Here is a 19657-nt window from a genome sequence, read left to right on the forward strand (position 1 = left end):
AGGATCCGAACCAGCGAAACCCTGGGCCCTCTAGGCCCCCTGAAGTGGAACTTGGGAACTTAAACACTCGGCCTCAGGGCAGCCCCAAGGTAAATTCTTTGAACCTTGGAGAAGGAAGACTGTTATACATAAGATGCAAAAATGTAAATCATACAGGAAATGATCTACAGCTTTGACTACATTTAAATTAAGAACTTGTGTTCATTGGGGCTGGCCCCATGGCCCAAGTGGTTAAGTACAGGAAACCAGTGTTTCTGCGGGTTCAGATCCTGGGTGTGGACCTAGCACCGCTCATCAAGCCATGCTGAGGTGGCGTCCCACATGCCACAACTAGAAGGACCCACAACTGAAATATACAACTATGTATGGGGGGCTTTGGGGAGAAAATGGAAAAAAAATTTTTTTAAAGAAGTTGTGTTCATCAGTAGACACCTTGTGAAATTGGATAAAGTATTTGTAATGTCTGTCATCAGAGATTAGGGTCATTGTATTCTCAGTTCAAATAAGAGAAAGATCACTGACCAAAAGAACAGTAAAAAGATAGGAGTAGGTATTTTATAAAAAAAGAAACATGAACAGCTGATAAATAGATTAAAAATGCAAATGTAGATCACAGTAGGTGATCATTTTATACCCATCAGCCGAGCAAAGAATAACTACCAGTCTGGCAATGCCTAGCTTGGTGAGGTATGGAGCAGATGGAATTCTTAAAATAACCACTGCTGGTGGTGTAAACTGGTAGTGCATGATTGGAAAGCAATATGGCATTGCCATGGGAAGTTGAAGATAAACTACCTATTAGCAGTCCCTTTATTTATTTATAGACTGATTCACCATATATTTAGTGAGTACCTACCATGTGCTAGGCAGTGTTCTTTTTGCCTTGGTTCAGTGGGAGACAGTGAAAGATAAGTTATATAGGTGATCAGTGCTATAGGAAAATGTTGCTTATTATTAGAATGAAAGCAGTTCAATGTCAGGTCTCTTCTTGTTTTTTCATTTTTATGGATATAAGTTCTAAGAATGTTATATGTGGTTTGTTATATCAGTGCCACTCAGTTCTTTGAATCTTTAGAGTTATTTACGAAAAATTATTTCCTAATCCATCATCAAAAGTTATTTTTAATAATCTCTTAACTGAGAACTAGGTTACATCCTTTTTCAGTTCTGTGGGCTACACAGATTGTAAACTGCCTGATCTATGAAATGATTTGTTACCCAGTCATTAAATTTCTCAATTTCTAGAAGATACACCCAAAAAAGACTTATCAAATGACTAAATTATATCTTTTATTCTTGTATGTAAAGGCACTTTGTATATTGAGCCATAAAATTAAGCAAGATTGGTTAAAAAGCACTGCATATTTTTGGATATTCCCATAGGTTTTTTTAAAAAAAGCTATATTAGAGCCAAACCTCAGTGATGTTATAGAGGTAACTTTTGAATTATTGTATATAGTATAGAGAGAATAGAAATTTGATTTCTTGGTTGAACATGTGCTTATAATTATGCTTTTGACAGAATTAAGATGGTGCCAGCATCTGAGAGGGAGAGATTATTTGAGTTAAATGAAGTTTTTTTGTTGTTTTTAAGTTTAGGGCGTTACATCCTAGAATGCATTTCAGAACATTTGTCCTACCTAATATGTAGATGTAGGTGTTCTGTTTTTAAGAATGCAATTTATGTTGCTAGGAACTTTTTTTAAGAGTTCCTAAAGCGTTCATAAAGAGTCCCTTTAAATTAACTAAGTATATGGTAGGGATGATTAGTTGTGCAGTGAAATACTTGACATATGACAGTGAACAAGACTTGTACTAAAGTAAAAATGAAAATAGATTTATCGTACCAAAAACCTTTCAGATGGGGCTGGCCTGGTGGCGCAGCAGTTAAGTTGGCACGTTCCGCTTCGGCAGCCCAGGATTTGCCAGTTCGGATCCCGGGTGCGGACATGGCACCGCTTGGCACGCCATGGTGTGGTAGGTGTCCCACATATAAAGTAGAGGAAGATGGGCATGGATGTTAGCTCAGGGCCCGTCTTCCTCACGAAAAAGAGGAGGACTGGCAGCAGATGTTAGCTCAGGGCTAATCTTCCTCAAAAAAAGAAAGCAAAGATGCCACAAGAGGTTCTTTCTGCAAAAGGTTATCAAGCTTAATGCCAACTGACCCTGGCTAAAAGGAATAAGTGGACATGGAGACTTTGAAAGGACCTTCCCTACCTTCCACTTGCCTAAAACTGATCTGCCTCAGAAGGCACCTGTAGTTAAGGCATCATGTTGGTTCTTCTTTCTCATCTCCCTGGTTCACAAGTGCCATTGTCCCTCTCACCCATCTTACTATCGTATACTACCTCAAGTGTATTAAAAAGAAAAATAAGTCTTTTGATTCATCTTGGAGTGTTCTGGTTGTAGGATGTGGTGACAGGAGCGATGATAATTTTTAACAGCCTCACCTCTTGGTCTCCTTACTAGTATCAAAGAATGTCTTGCTTCTGAGAGCAACTATGATTAAAGCATAGAGAGTGTGGGTAAGGTATAGAGCCTTATTTCTTGTAGGTGACAGATTCACAGCAATGCTGCTGGTAAAGCATGCTGAGAAAGAGCAATCTCCTGTAAAGCTTGGCGAGGACTTGTTCGTCTGCACCTGAGACTGTGTCCTGCTTGCACGTTTTCCATGATTCCAAGTTGTTGAGAGTGAAAAGGTCCAATTTACTTCCAACAGATCAACATTACATCTCTGAATAAATGAAAATATTATAAAGTTTGAAGCATGTTTTTTTAAAAAAGGGACTATATTAAACATATGTTGAGGATTTACATTACATTTTCTTGAGTAGTTATTTAGGACATGAACCTTTTAATTAACTTTTGCTGAAAGTTTTTTTTTTTTTTTTAAGGAAGATTAGCCCTGTGGGATGCCTGCCACAACATGGCTTGCCAAGCGGTGCCATGTCCACACCCGGGATCCGAACCAGTGCACCCCGGGCCGCCAAAGCGGAATGTGCGCACTTAACCACTGCGCCACTGGTCCGGCTGCTGTCTTTGCTCTCTTTTCCTCAGCTAGCTGTGAATATGGCAGGTCCTTGGAGCTTCATGGCTCAGTAGTACATGTTTTGAGTTATTTTTCCCAATGAGGAGTTGGATTTATGGGTGCTGTTCTTACAGGCTAAGGATATTAAGATTGTACTTTTATTAAGATCAGGAACCATGTGCTTACCAGCCACATTTTATTAGGTGCCTTTTTTCTTATCCCCGAGGAAGATTTGCCCTGAGCTAATATCTGTGCCAGTCTTCCCCTATGTTGTCTGTGGGTTGCCGATGAGTGGTATAGGTCTGTGCCCAGGAACTGTTGCTCTAGTGGTTAAGGTTGGATGCTCTCATCCAGTCCAGGGCCCAGATTTGTTTCCCAGTCCTGGAACCACACCACCTGTCTGTTGGTCATCATACTGTGGTGGCTGAGTGTTGCTGTGACACTGAAAGCAGTGCACTAGTATTTCAAATACCGGCAGGGTCACCCATGGTGGACAGGTTTCACTGGAGCTTCCAGACTAAGACAGACTAGGAGGAAGGACCTGGCCACCCACTTCGGAAAAAATGGCCATGAAAACCCTGTGAATAGCACTGGAGTGTTGTCTGATAGAGTGTCAGAAGGTGAAAGGATGGCGCAAGAAGACCAGGCAGGGTTCAGCTCTGCTGTACAACGGGGCTGCTAAGAGTCAGAATTGACTTGATGGCACTAACAACCACAGTTCTTAAAGTGTACAGTTCAGTGGCGTTAAGTACATTCACAGTGTTTTGCAACCATCACCACTATCTAGTTCCAGAATTTTTTCATTATCCCAAACATAAATCTGGTATGCATTAAGCAGTCACTCCCTCCAGCCCAGCCTCTGGTAACCACTAATCTGTTCTCTGTCTCTATGGATTAGATATTTCATATAAATGGAATCATCTAATATGTGTCGTTTTGTGTATCTGGCTTCTTTCACTTAGCATAATGTTTTCAAAGTTCATCTGTGTTGTAGCATGTATCAGTACTTCATTCCTTTTTATAGCTGAATACTACTCTGTTATATGGGTATACCACGTTTTGTTCATCTGTTGATGGATATCTGGATTGTTTCTCCTTTCTGGCTATTGTGAATAAAGCTGCTGTGAGCATTCACTTACAAGTTTTTGTGTGGACATATGTTTTCATTTCTCTTGGATAGAAACCTCTAGGGGTGGAAATGTAGGTCATGAGGTGACTCTGTGTTTAACTTTTTGGAGAACCGTCAACTGTTTTCCACAGCAGCTGCACCATTTTGTATTTCTATCAGCAATGTGTGAGGGTTCCAGTTTCTCTGCATCCTTGCTTTATTATAATTTGCAAAAATTAATTCATTAAACCTTTGGATCCTTACCACATGCAAGGCACCGTGCTAGATGCTATGTGAGTTTCAAAGAAGGGCAAGGCAGGAGTCTAGAAGCAGTAAGTTTTTGATCTGCTGGTAGTTAAGGTCAAAATTTGTAACTGTCTTGGAAAGAGGAAGTGTCGAGTGCACTAGAAGGCACAATTAAAGTATTTTGAGGATTTCAGAGGGGGAGATTACTTGTGAGAAAAGTCTTATTTCTTGACTGTCAGACCAAGAAACTTTAATCCAATTCTGTAGTTGGTAGGAAGCCAGAAAATTTGTGGGCAGGGTAGTGATATATTTTGAACCTGGATTTAGGAACAGAGACCTGGCAGCCAGAGTAGAGGCTGAGCCAGAGGGTGGAAGAGACTAGTAGTGAAACCAGTTTTTTTTATTGGAGAGTAATTGAAACCTAGAGTGACAAACAGTTATGGAACCTAAGGAATGGAACGGACAGGACTTGGAAACTCTTAGATCTTTAAAGGCTCCCTAGATCTCATCTCTTCTCCTGACTCTGAACATCGTCTACCAAATACTGACAGTTCCCAAAATTCTGTCTCAGGAACCACCTCTCTGAGCTCCAGAACACATACTTGACATCTCATTTAAAAATTTTCTTTTTAAATCTTGATTTCCCCTCCAATCTAGTCTTGCATAATGTTTTTTTTTTTAATTCTGAGAGAGTTTTAAGTGATGTATTTTTCCTCCTCAGAATCTCTCCCCAGTAAGCAAAAGCCCCTCTAATTAGTCATTCTATAAAAATAGCCACAGCTATAAAAGGCATCACTGAAGAACTTTATGAAATTTTATAAAAAGTTACAAAAATTCACAGAGCAAAGTAATTTCATTACAAAAACGTTTGACTAATAGAGAACTTAAAACAAAATGCCCATGGTTTTACCACCCTAATGAAACCATTATTGGTATTTTGTCATGTTTCCCTTTAGTTTTTTCCTTCTAGAACAGGAATTTCTTTTAAAGCACAGGACTTTCTTTTATCTGTCCTCTTTCATCATCTTTTATTTGTTCCCTTTTACTAAACATTCTCATTTGCCATCCATCTCCTCCCCACCACATACTCTGTACATGCAGGCGCAGACCACACTTTCATAACTTTACAGCCTAGGTGTTGGAATATGTTGAGGATGGTGAGTAAGTAGTTGTTATGGAATCTATAACAGCTTGAGAATTTTCAGACCAGTAGCAAAGCATTGCCAGTTAATATTTCCTCTGCAATCACTACCTTAACTGGGACTCTGCTTAGAGAAACTTGGGGTTGACTGTTGACTGAAAAGATGGTGTGTAAGTGTCAATTGGAAGACTGGAACGTGTGTAATGGGGTTTCAAAGGGGGAGATGTTTATTTAAAATTCAGACATTTTCCTTCATGTCTGTTTCATAACCTAATGGGTGCTTCATCTCACTGCCTTGTATTTCAGGTTCTCTGTGGTTTAAGCCAGAATTCTTAAGACAAAAAGTATGCAATAAATAGTCAATTATGTCTTTTCCATAATGAAGTTTGATTTGATTGATATTTCCATAAGAACCTATTACAGGGACATTGTCATCATACTTATTACTGGGAGTTGCACATGTAAACCTATATAAAAACAACTCTGAATTATACTGAATAAACAGTAGCCAGTCAGCATTTACTCCCTATACCAGCAAGTGATGTGATGATCATCCACCTAGTTGTACAAGCTGGAAATCACAACATGAGCCTAGATTTCTCCTTTACCCCCAATATCCCACTGGTTGTGAAGTCCTGCTTATTTCGCTTCTTCCTAAATATTTTGTGAATATTTTAATTTGTTTATATTAAGAGCTGGTCTTCCCTGGAGTGTGTCCTGCAGTCAGTCTTGATTTTAAAAATCTCTAGGCTGATTATCCAATATCAAGGGATTATCCTTGAACTAACTGTTCTTTGTACGGGCTGGCCCTAAACTTCAGGCCTGGGCCAAAGTGCTAACCACCTCACTCCCAGCTCACTAACAAGGCACCTCTTTGCTGCCCAAGAGAGCAAATTACAGGCTTCTTTTTTTCACCTGGGACACTTTAAGGGGGGATGGGGTTTGTCTGATTCACATTTAAGTGTCCGTGGTGTATATAATAATGTAATATAGGTCTATCAAGTTTTCTGTTACTGTGCCGATTTTGCCATTTCATAGAAATGCATCTAGTTTAAGATTTTCAAATTTATTCACATATAATTGCTTGTAATATTGTTTTGTTCATAGTATTTCTTAATCTGTTGTGTGTGTTTACCCTTTTTCATTGTCTTTATTTCTATCTTTTTTCCAAGCAAGTTTACCACTTTGTCTCTTATTAATCTTTTTCAAAAGGATTATCTTTTTTTAAATCATCTGTTTTTGTCTGACCTTATCTTTTTTTGCTTCTTTCTATTTCTTCAGGTTTGCTTTACTGCTCTTTTCCCATCTTCTTGATTAAAATGCTTAGGTTAGTTTGTTTTTAGTCTTGTTTTAATAAGGACAGTGTTTATAAAGCTTATTTTCCATTAAGTACTGGTCTAGCTGTTATGTTGCAAGTATATAACCTTAGTATTTTTTACTTTTTGATTAATTCCCAGTATGTAACCAGCCTCCAGTTGCCACCTCCTCTCTTGCATGGATTTCTTCCTCACCACACCCAGGTTGCAACACTTGTGCAAGGCACCTTGCTGCGTGGAAGCCCTCAACTTGCTTGACCTTGTCCCTCTGCTAGCATGCACTCTTTATTGCACTGAGGCACCCACATTCTGCGTTGGGATGCCTTCCTCCTGGGACGCTCACCTTACGTTATCCAGTGGGCTCTGACATCCTGCACTGGGCTGCTGCCATACACACAAACATTTCTCTGTCCTCCACCCTGCATGGACACCCTTCACATCCTGGTTAGGTCCCTGCACCTACTCTGGGCCTCTGCAGCTCACCCTCTGCCGCCCATGGATCCTTACCTTGCTTGACCTCACCTAATGGCTTTGGACAGGATTTCTTCAGGAAGAGGAGGGAGAGTGGGACTTACAAGAGAAAGTTGTTTTCTAACTTTAATACTATATGGTCAGAGAACATAGAATGTTTTATGCTTTGGAATTAATTGAGGCTTCTAACTAGTATAACTTCTAACTTCTGATAGTTTTTATAACTGTTCCATGTGTGCTGAAGGAATATATATACTCTGGATGATTATGTATATCGTAGGTATTTCAACTTATAAATTACGTTATTTAAATCTTTTACCTGACTCTCTAGATGCTTGTTCTGTTAATACTCATAAGTATTACAAGTTTATAAAAAGTAGAGAACATCTGAATAGTGTCATACCCATCATTCAACTTAAGAAATAACACATTACAGATGCAATTGAAGCCCCCTGGGACCTCTTTTTGATTCCTTTCCCTTCATTTCCCCACAGAGGTAGTTACTATCCTGAATTTGATGTTCATCAACTTAAAACAGTAGAGCAAGGCTGCCAGTTGATTATATGAGAAATAGCCACCAAACTAGAATTTACCAGCATAGAGTAGACTTGCCCACAGATGTAAGCATTCTCTTACATCAGAAAACTTTCTAGCCACTGGAAGAATGTTGGGGATTTGCCAAAGAAATATTTGTGTTATCTGTTACTGCATATCTTAAGTCAGCATTAGAGCTTAAGTCTCTTAATTAATAACTAGATATCTAAAAATATGTAAATATATATATAAAGAGTACTATGACAGATGTCTCATTTTTAAGGATCTAGCTGTGGTTAGTACTAAATAATTAGGTCGTTGATGACTGTGGTAGTAAACCAGAAAGTTAAATAGTCTCTTTGACCACCGATGGCAAGCTATTCCATGTATGAGAGAAAATCTAGCTAACAGACTCATTAATTTGCATTTCTGAATTGCCTTTGATAGCTAATTGGAGAAATGGTTATATGAAAAAGCAAACTCTATTCAGGTGACTTTTCTAAAGTCCTTTAAAACAATTCTTAAAAGAATTGTAGCCAGTTATTTTGTTGCTATAGGTGGTGGTGACACATTAATGTCTAAATTGGACTTGAGTCTTGACTCCTAGGACCTTTATTTGATTGATCGTTTGACTGTGTCTCATTTTAGCAATTATATATAATAATGATTTTGCCTCTTGTGATACTATGTATTATTTTGTTTTTTTATTTATAGTGATTCCTGTGGCCTTTTAAATGGTTGAATAATGATGGACATGGATTCAAAATAAGTGACTTTTCTACTGAAGCAGTAGAAGATTCTTCATATCACCTTCCAGTAGCTCAATTCAGTCTTCAGGAAGGAGCAGAACACGTGAAATACAGAGAACTGAGAGAAGAAAACTTCACTTTGGAACTTTCTCCTTGACTCCCCCTTAGCCCCTGTCTTTCTGCTTGTTTTAGTTTTGCTCTGAATTTATAAATAGTGAAGACCAAAGAAATAGAAGATACATTTGGGAGCTTTATACCAAGAAATTTGCCTTGAAAGCTGCTGTTCTTTGGAGGGAAAAGTATATCAAGTTCCTGTCTGATTTTTTTTTTTTTTAAACAAGATTTCTTGTGTCCTTAGATTTTGAAGGATAAGACAAATATAAATACCTATCTGCACACTATTTTAGCAGCTGTGTAAGAATAATGAGATTTGTATATTAAAGGCTTTATCATGTGGATGTTTTGCCACTGGAGTTGACTCCTGAGAAGATCTTTTGTAGCTCTTTAATGTTATATTTTTGATCTATCACTTTGATGACATTATTTGCCCACACATGAGTCCACCTATTTTTCTATCTGTGACCTTGTTATGAACAGTGTTTGCACTCACTGTCCAAATATCCATGTATTATCTATTTAAGCAACATCATAGTGCCATCACCCAAGGAAGTTGAATGAGGTGAACATAGATATAGGTCTTTCCCCTTCCCCCCATTTTTTAAATGTAACAAATACTTTTTATGTTCCCCTCCCCCCTTCCCCTTTCCCCTTCCCCCTTTTGGAAACGTGTCAGGAACTAGATAGTTTAAGATGAGCAATTAAGGGGACTGAGAGAGTGAGCCACACAGAGTCTGGCTTCTTTGTGCTTCATCACAAGGCGTGCTGCTGGCCAGCCTAATTAAGCACCCTTTTAACAAGAGAACTTCGTGGGAAATCCAGCTGGCAGACTCAAGGAGTTCAGGAAACAGGACCACAGAGGTTACACTCTGGGGTAAATATGCTCCTATGCCTAACTTTGGAAGAAGACTGTGTATGTATATGTATCATGGAAAATGTCTACTGCTTTCTGATGTTTAATTTTGGAGACTATCAGTAGAGTGCTTTGGAGACACCAATGGATCTCTCAGGAAAAATGACTCTAACTGGTGTTTAAGGAAATTAATGTGAACTAAATAGAAAAACTCTGGAGAGGTTGTATCACCCTTCTCTAGGAAGATCTTTTGTACTGTTTTTGCCGGAAGTAACCTGAGGACCTGAAGCAGATTAATCTCTTTTCAAGTATCTGTAACTATGTAGATGTTTATTCTTAAGGTTCTTCTGATATAACTCAAGAATTCATTAGCTGCTTTCATATAATCTTCTAGAACTATGTCACGTTTTTCTGTTTATGTTTTTTTTCATGGTCATATATTCACAGACTATTGCTTTTGTTTAGAACTTCTCTGAAGAATAGAGCCTGATAAGTAATCTGGAGAGGCTCAGAGGGCAGGTCTTTCTGTAAAGAGAGTATCTTAGAGAAATCATTGACTCATTTACACAATGGTATCATGTTCTTGTAAGCATAAGTGATTTGAGTTTTCTCATTTTCAGATCCTGGCCATGAGGTTGGATGCCTCACCTTGCTGAAAAGAGACACTGGACCTAAATGGCGCAGCATGACTTTGTTCCTGCTTGGCTAAATTTCTCAACACCACAGTCAGCTAAGGTACTGTTCTCCATTCCTGTAGTAACAATCCAAATACCAGTTCTTTTCATCTCCAACTGGTCTATGGCCTCTGTTTTATACTCTAGGTGTGTTTTGTATATTCAACCTTGCCTGAGGATTTCAAATGTGTTTTCATAGACGTTACCTTTATTTTAATAGTATATAAATTAATAGGCATCCAATTCAGTGTGTGCCCTACTACTGCCAAGTGTCCCACTTTTTTCCTTACGTGCTAAGCTGTCTCATTACGTGACACACTGAAGACTTCCTGTGTAAGCTGCAGCACACTTTGGAAGTAAAACATACCTGGTAACCTGTTGTCGAGGACAAAGGGGCAGGCATAAAAGGGAAATGGTTTCTGGGGAAATGGACCTTTAGAATGTGCGCACATTTGTCTATAGTAGTAGATGAGGAGGAAGGAAAAGGAGAGACAGTGATTGATTGACTACTACATGGATCTCATTAAATCCTAGAAATTTAAATCCTTAAATTGCTATTTTAGAGGCAATAATCTATTTAATGATTTCAGGGGAAATGTGTGTTGTGTTAGGGATAAAGACAAATGGGACAACTAGTTCATATAGAATAAAGTAGCCCTAGTCACAGTACGCAGAACAGCCTAAATTATTGATAAAGGAAATCTTTGGGAAGCTAGTAAACTTAAAAATTCTTCTCATTTTGCCAACTAATAGACAAGGGACAGAGCTGATAGGTAGTCTTAAAAAAAAATAGCCTGTCTTACCTGTATTTAAATGTGAATTTTGGGGAAGATGTTCCTCATCTATCTGCACCACAACCTTTTGCTCTCAATTTCATTTTGAATTGCCCTTGTGAAATTCCCAAGATCTCATAATTTATATAATCTGACCCAAGGCTAGGGGGTGGTAGGCCTGAAGGATTAGGTATGGGATCCAGGAAAGCATTTAAAATTAAAGTATGCTGAGGTTATATCTGCAAAGAGTTGTTGATTTAGCACAATGAACTAAGTGAAAAAAATTAGGAAATATTTCAGTATTTCCAGTAAAGCTGTTGTAAGCAAAGTTGTATGGTACTGGCATAAGGATAGACATATCAAGCAATGGAATATAATAGAGAATTCAAAAATAGTTGTGTACATAAAATCAGTTGATTTTTGACTAAAGTGCCAAGGTGATTCAATGTGAAAGTGATAGTCTTTTTAACATATAGTTCTAGAACTGGATATCTGTCTTGGGGGAAGGGAAAGAACCTCAACCTTTACTTCATACCACACATAAAAATTAACTCAGAGTGGATGATAACCTAAATTGCAGAGCTAAAAACCATAAAACTTAAAAGAAAGAATAGGAGAAAATCTTTGTAACCCACTAGAATGGCTAAAATAAAAAAGACTGACAATACCAAGTATTAGTGAAGTTATTAATAATAAGAAAATAGATGTAAGGATGTCTATGCCCCAACCTATAGTTTTCCTATATGCACTTGTCAAACATACTCATACTTTTCATGGCGTTTTAGACTTTGGCCTCTATCATCTGAGACTAAAGAATGTCATAGAATAAAATTAATTTGAAAAAGGAAGGGACATTAGAGACCATCTATAATAGTGGTTCTCAAACTGCCTGCTTTTAGTTGTTAACCTCAAAGACTTATTTTCCCTGACCTCTTTCCTCGAGTGTTAATGAGTAAAATGGGGATGATACCAAATTATAATAGTATTATGAGTATTAAGTAATGTTTGGAAATAAGTGTTTTACAAAACTATAAACACTCTGTGTAGTTGTTAATGGCCTAGCAAGGTGGTATTTAAACATTCCTTTCTCTTCACTGGTGGAATAATTTACAGAAATAATAAAGCTGTTGAGAATTTTTTAAAGCAAACATCTTGCTTTTCTTTTTCTGTTGCAAGATTAACTTAGTATTTTTAAGAGTAAAGTTTTGGGGCTTATTCTTTATGGATATTGACAGGATTCTTTTCCCCTCTCTCATGCAAACAACTAAGTGTTGTAACTTCGTTTTCTCCCCTTCTGGGATAAAGGAAATGAGTTAATGATTGAATGTGTAACCTAGGGCTCATCTGACTGAGAGGCCTCTGGTACCCTTATGCTCATAATGGGGGTTTCTACTGCCATTAGTACTTGTTTTCTAAAAGCCTGATACAAAACTTAAGATACTGAAAGAGACTCATATCTACTTACCTGTTTGCCTCTCTATACTTTATCGTCTTAGTCACCTACAGCCACCTTCGAAAAACACGGAGAGCACCTACCCCGAGGAGATGGTAGATTTGGAGTAAGCCGTCGTCGACATAATTCCTCTGATGGCTTTTTCAACAATGGACCTCTACGAACTGCAGGAGGTGAGCCATGCCCAACTTCCATGAGTCTATTTAAGCTGCTCAGGGTAAGCCCAGGCTGGGGTTGCATGTCCATAATTTTGAAATAATGGTCCTTTGTAAAAATAGTTCTCAACTAGATCCTCCAGTAGTCATTACTCAGCTACATTGGCTTTCTAACATTCGTATGTTCTCATGAGTTATTTATTCAATTGAAGAATTCATATAGAAATTACTTAAAAGAAAAAGATGTATTTTGTGATTGCTTTTTTTGGGGACTTAATCTTTTATTTACGAAGTCTCCTGGGGGCTGGCCCTGTGGCCGAGTGGTTAAATTCACGCACTCTGCTTCGGTGGCCCAGGGTTTTGCTGGTTCGGATCCTGGGCATGGACATAGCACCGTTCATCAAGCCATGCTGAGGCGGCATCCCACATAGCACAATCAGAAGGACCCACAACTACAATATACAACTATATACTGGTGGGCTTTGGGGGGAAGACGAAGAAGAAGAAAAAGATTGGCAACAGATCTTAGCTCAGGTGCCAATCTTAAAAAAAAAAATAGGGGCCAGTACCATGGCCGAGTGGGTAAATTTGCGCACTCTGCTTCGGCAGCCTAGGGTTTTGCTGGTCCGGATCCCAAGCACAGACATGGCACCGCTCATCAGGCCATGCTGAAGTGGCGTCCCACATAGCACAACCGGAGGCACTCACAACTGGAATATACATCTGTGTACCAGGGGGCTTAGGTGAGAAGCAAAAAAAAAAAAAAAAAAAAAGATTGGCAACAGATGTTAGCTCAGGTGCCAATCTAAAAAAAATAAAAATTAAAAAAAAAAAAGTCCCCTGAAGGGCCTTTCAGCAGTACCATACATAAACCAGATCAGGAAGCATCTGGCCCAATTGTTTCTGAATTTCCAGGAAGCACACAATCTAATGTGCTACTTTGCCTTACTATTCTAGATTCCTGGCACCAGCCCTCCCTGTTCCGCCATGATTCTGTGGACTCTGGTGTCTCTAAGGGAGCACATGCTGGAATCACAGGGAACCTGTCTGGTTGGCATGGCTCTTCCCGAGGTCATGATGGCATGAGCCAGCGTAGTGGCGGTGGCATAGGAAACCATCGCCACTGGAATGGCAGCTTCCACTCCCGGAAAGGCTGTGCCTTTCAGGAAAAGCCATCTACAGAGATTAGGGAAGAAAAGAAAGAAGACAAGGTGGAAAAGTTGCAGTTTGAAGAGGAAGACTTTGTAAGTATGAAGGGTTAGATGTGTAGTTAAAACCTAACAAATAATGTCTTAAATATAAGACCCTGTTAGTAATGAGAACATTTCAGGAATTACTAAAAAGGGAGTCCTTAAGTTTAGATTTTTGTTGTTTTTAGAGGGAGAGAGTTGATTAGTATGAAGATGATGACCAAAATTCCTGTGTAACTTTTAGCAAATTTTCATGTTTTTCATCTTTATGCCTTTGAAACTTTAAAAAAAAATCTTTAATTTCCCTTAAGTTTTATAAGGTTCAATGTTCAAATATAATTATGTAGTCTTGCATGTTAAATGTCTTTCTCCAACTATCATAAGAGGTTTTTTCTCTTGATTTTACCCACTTATATAAAAAAATTGTGATAAATTATAAATATGCAGTCAGGAGTAGTTTAGCTATTGTCTATATATTCAGTAGCCCCATCCCTGGTGGTCTAGTGGTTAAGATTCACTGCTCTTACTGCTGTGGCCTGGGTTCATTTCCTGGTCAGGGAACCACACCACCTGTCGGTTGCCGTACTGTGGCAGCTGTATGTTGCTGAAAGCTGTGCCCCTAGTAATTCAAATACCAGCAGGGTCACATGGTGGACAGATTTCATTGGAGTTTCCAAACTAAAACAGACTAGGAAGGAGGATCTGGCCACCCACTTCTGAAGAACTGGCCTTGAAAACCATAGGAATAGCAGCAGAGCATTGCCTGATAAAGCACCAGAAGATGAGAGGATAGTAAAAAAGATGGGGTAGGGTTCTGCCTTACTGTATACAGGGTCACTAGAAGTTGGAATTGACTCGATGGTGCTAACAACAAAAAGATATTCAGTAAAACTTAATGCTATTGTGTGTTGAGTTAGTGCCTTTTGACCTCTAAACCAAAAGTAGAATTTTTAGTGCAACTTAAAAAAAAAAAGTTTAATATATTTTATTTAACCAAATATATCCAAATTATTATAATTTTAACATGTAATCAATATCTTAAATTATTAAGATAATGTTATATATTCTATACTTGTAGCACATCTCAATATAGACTACGCACATTCTGAGTACTCAACAACCACATGTGGCTAGTGGGTACCATATTGGGTAGTGCAGCTCTAGTTGTTTTTAAGTAGCTCATTAGACCAGCAGTCTCTCCTGTGACAGCCATTTTAATATGTTAATAAAGCCAACTAAAGAAGAGTCAAATTTAGGCGTCAGCCCCTCTTCTCCTGAGTCTAGCAAGTGTCCTGGGGGTCCTTGATTTACATGTTATTTATCACTGTGAATTCTTACCCCTAGGCAGCTGTCCTTCAAATCGTTAGTCTTGCAAAGGTCTGTTTTGTCCTGACATATTGAATATTTGTCCAGAATGTTCTAGATATCCAGTAGTCCAGAAATTACTATGACACTAAATTATAACTTTGATTATTTATTCAATAAAATTTATAAGCAAATCCAAGAAAGACCAGTGGGAGTGATTAAGAAACAAACTCTTGGGCTAGCCTGGTGGCGCAGCAGTTAAGTTCGCACGTTCCGCTTCAGCGGCCCAGGGTTGCCAGTTCCGATCCTGGGTGCGGACATACACAGCGCTTCTCCAGCCATGCTGAGGCAGGCGTCCCACATATAAAGTAGAGGAAGATGGTCACGGATGTTAGCTTGGCTAATCTTCCTCCAAAAAAAAAAAAATCTCTTTTGTTCATCACACTTTGGGAACTCGGTGAAATCCTCATTAAACCAGCAACCAAAAAAAGTTTAATTATAGTCCTATTATAAAATGAGTTTCTTTTTGTACTTTTAATCTGCATAATTAAGTAAAACCCATTGTAATTATTTATATCTGATGTGAATATTTATGTAACATACATCTTAGATTATGACCACAGCCAGTGAGCATGTAGTAAACAAGTTTATTTGGGTCTCTTTAGTAGTTTTGTTTCTTATGTGCCTTGGTAAAAAACAGTTTGTAACAAATAAGTAGTAGTGTGGGATAAAGTGGAAGTTATTTAGAGTGCCTTTTAAACTACTCCATTATCAGTTCTGGGGCATTCCCAGTGGGAAATGAATTGACAGTGGAAAGATAAATGTCAAGGTAGCATTAGTTTCACCTAAGTGGTTTACAGGGAATTTTGCTATCAAACCTGAACAAGGTCAGTAAAGGCAAATTTAGCATTTATGTTTTTATGAAATAATTCTGAGTGTATGTAAAAGTATGGAGAAAAATAATCAAGCAGTCACGTCACCTAGCTTCGTGAAGTACTGACATTTTGCGAGATATGCCCTATACCATTCTTTTACAAAAGAGACAAGATATTACAGGTACAGTTAAAGCTTCCCTGATTGTATTCTCTTCACTTTCTCCGAGAGGTACTCACCATCTTTGATTTCAGTGTGTGTCATCCTTAAGCATGTTTTTGAGAAACTTCTACTGTGTGTGTGTATCTGTAAATAGTCTATAATATCATTTTGCCTGATTTTGATCTTTATATGAATAGTATCATATTGTAATTTTCTTTTATTTGCTTAAAGTTGTTTGAGATTTATCTGTGTTGATAGATATGGCTTTAGATTAGTGGTTCTCAACCAGGAGCAACCTTGCACCCCAGGGTACATTTGGCAATATCTAGAGAAATTTGAGTTGTCATAACTGGGGGTAGTGCTATTGGCATCTAGTATGTAGAGATCAGGGATGTTGCTAAACATTCTACAATGCACAGAATAGCCCTGTAACGAAGACTTAACCAGCCCAAAATTTCTGTTGTACCATGGTTGAGCAACCCCACCCTATCTTTTCCACAATTGTATAGTAAATATTCTGTTGTGTGAATGTACTAGATTTATTTATCCATTTTCCTGTTGACAGACATTTAGTTTGTCAAAGATCTTGTTTTGGAGAATAAATCTAAAGGATTAGAACTGAGGTATTGTAACTGAAGAAAGAAGAGTCAAAAATGAGATTTCTGTCCAAAGTGAGTTGATGAATAATAATTAATTTGAAAAGGAAGCACAAGAGGACCAGAATTGTAGGGAGTAGATAACAAATTCTTAGGACCAAAGAGAAGAGTGAGATCTCGAGATAGGCACATGGAAGTAGAATAATAGTTGAGGTTTGTGCATGGGTAGAATCACCCAAGGAGAGTAATATATACCGACAGGAGGCCTAGAGCAGATACCTGTGAAATAGCAGTAAACTGAGAAGTAATTGGTTGAAGAAGAAAGGGGTATCCAAGAAGGAATAATAAAAAATAACGAAGGTATTTTGGGACCTAATTGTTTTCTATGTATATTTTTTTCCATACTGTACATCGTATGATTGGGAAGTTATTTTTCTGTTTTGAAATAGTATTAGTTTAATGTTATTAACAATCCTATATTGTTACCTTGGACAAGTTAAATAGCCCTGATTTTTCCTGAGTTGTTAGGTAGATAGTAATGTCTTCCTTGCAACATTGTAGTAAGGAGTGAAGATCACATATGATGAATGTGAAACATTTACAGACCTTCCCACATAGGTTTTTAAATAGTAGATATTATTAAATGTGGGCGAGAACTTTGGATTTGGCAGTTTGAGGTGACCTTTCAAAGGTTACTTTCAAAAGTGATGGGCATGGTTGAAGACTCTTCTTTGAAGAAAGAGAAGCCAAGTGTGAGGCTGGAGTTTCTAGGATTGAGAGACTTTAATATGTTTGGAACCTGAGAAGTAAGAAATTTGTAGAGAGGAAAGATTCTGAGAGGATGGCAGCAGTGTAGCAATAGTTTTTCAGTCTCCCCAAATTCTCCAGTAAAGGCAGTGCTCCCTTTAATATTAGGAGCAATGTTAAGACATTTACTCTCACCGCTTACATTTAGCATTGTACTGGAAGTCCTAGCAAGTGCAATAAGGCAAGAAAAAGAAATGAAATTGCATACAAATTCAAAGGAAGAACTAAAAGTCTACTTGTAGGTGACATGATTGTTTACATGGAAAATCCTAAGGGCTCTATAAATTACAAGCTTTTGGGATATGAGGTCAATATAAAAAAATCAGTCTTATTTTTGTATACTAGCAACAAGCAATTGGGAAATAACATTTTATAAAATGCCTAAAGTAAAGTGAGCAAAAACTGCTTAGGAATAAATTTAACAAAAGATGTGAAAGACATCTATACTGAACCTCAAAATATTGCCATGAGAGCGTAAAGATCTAAATAAAAGGAGAGAGACACCATTTTGTATGGGAAGCTTTGACTTGGAAGACTCAACAGTTAGGATATAAATTCTATAGATTCTGCACAACCCCAACCAGCATGCTTTCTTATAGAAATTGACAGAGTTATCTAAAATTTATATTGAAACACCAAAGACCTGGAATATCCAAAGCAATCTTGAAAAAGAACAAAGTTGGAGGACTTATCGTACGTACCTTGAAGACTTAGTATAAAGCTGCAGTAGTCAAGATGATGTCACATTATATGTCTGTATCCTCTACCTCATAAGCATACAAAAAAATGAATTTGAGATGGATTATAGACCTAATCCATACTAGACTTCTGAATATACCTAGAAGCTCAAAACTATAAAGCTTTTAGAAGAAAACTTAGAATATCTTTCTGGCTTAGGGGATAGAAAAATATTTCTTTGAACACAAGAAGCAATAACAATAAAGGAAAACATTGATAAATTGATTTCATCAAATTGAAAGCTTTCTACTTATCTCACAGACTCAGAGAAAATATTTGCAAAACATATGTCTGAAACGGGACCTATATCCATATTATGAGTAATTCCGACAACTCAATTAAAAAAAAATCATGAGTAAGACTTGAATAGACACTTCACAAAGGAAGATATATGAATGGCCAATAGGCACATGAAAAAAATGATCACTGTCAGTCATAAGGGAAGTGTGGAAATTCAAATTAAGACCGCTCTGAGATACTGCTACATACCCACCAGCATGGCTAATATTTGAAAGTATGGAAACACTAAATTTGGTGACATTTTAGAGCATTTGGAACTCTCATATATTGTTAGTAGGAATGTGAAGTAGTACAGGCATTTTGGGAAAAGGTCTGGCAGTTTTTAATAAAACTAAGTATAAACCTACCCTATGACCCAGTACTTCCACTTCTAGGTATTTACTCAAGAGAATTGACAGTTGTATATGTGTTTATTGTAATTTTATTCATAATAGTCCTGAACTGGGAGCAATTTAAATATCTGTCAACACAAGAATAGAAAAATTGTGGTGTAACCATGTAATGGACTACTTACTAAGTAATAAAAAGGAGTGACTGATACAACAACGTGATCACTCTCAGTGAAGCCTTACACAAAAGGGTACATACTGTATAATTCCATTTATGTGACATTCTAGAGCAGGCAAATAATCTATGATGAGAAAGAAAATCAGAACAACGGTTGCCTGTGGGAAGTAGGGATTGACTGGGAAAGGGCATGAAGGAATTTTCTGGTTGTAGGAAGTATTTTTTATCTTTATATAAGTTGGGGAGGTGTAAGCATTTTTCGAAATTCATGAAAGAGTATACTTAGTATTTGTGCATTTCATTTTATGTAAATTTTATTTTGTTAAAAGATAGATTAACATCACCAGTCATGGGACAGCTAGATATCAGAAGCCTCCTGAGGTGATGCATGGAGGATGCACTATCACCTTTGTGAATTCCTTCCAAAAATGCATAGCTTGAGAAAACATCACACAAACTCAAATTGAGGTTTCCACAAAAGATTCTACAAAAGAACTAGCCTATACTCTTTAAAAATGTTACGATCGTGAAAAAAAAGTTCCAGGTTAAAGAAAACTAAAG

At 37.7% G+C, this 19657-nt stretch overlaps 1 protein-coding gene across 10 annotated transcripts in view; it reads left to right on the forward strand.

Moving 5' to 3' along the window:
• Positions 1 to 19657, forward strand: part of GPBP1L1 (GC-rich promoter binding protein 1 like 1) — a 53160-nt gene that overhangs the window by 14001 nt on the left and 19502 nt on the right. For 7 of the 10 annotated variants that reach the window (XM_014737285.3, XM_070260061.1, XM_023630919.2 and 4 more), the window contains exons 2-5: positions 8559 to 9584; positions 10184 to 10298; positions 12507 to 12636; positions 13576 to 13862. In XM_014737285.3, coding sequence (XP_014592771.1) covers positions 10239 to 10298; positions 12507 to 12636; positions 13576 to 13862 — 477 coding nt within the window. In that variant the 5' untranslated portion in view covers positions 8559 to 9584; positions 10184 to 10238. Of the gene's footprint in view, positions 1 to 6804; positions 6851 to 8558; positions 9585 to 10183; positions 10299 to 12506; positions 12637 to 13575; positions 13863 to 19657 lie in introns of all 10 variants that reach the window. The other 3 variants (XM_070260064.1, XM_070260062.1, XM_070260063.1) reach the window with 1 other exon arrangement.

This window comes from Equus caballus, chromosome 2, assembly GCF_041296265.1.
Source record: "Equus caballus isolate H_3958 breed thoroughbred chromosome 2, TB-T2T, whole genome shotgun sequence".
Taxonomy (NCBI): domain Eukaryota; kingdom Metazoa; phylum Chordata; class Mammalia; order Perissodactyla; family Equidae; genus Equus; species Equus caballus.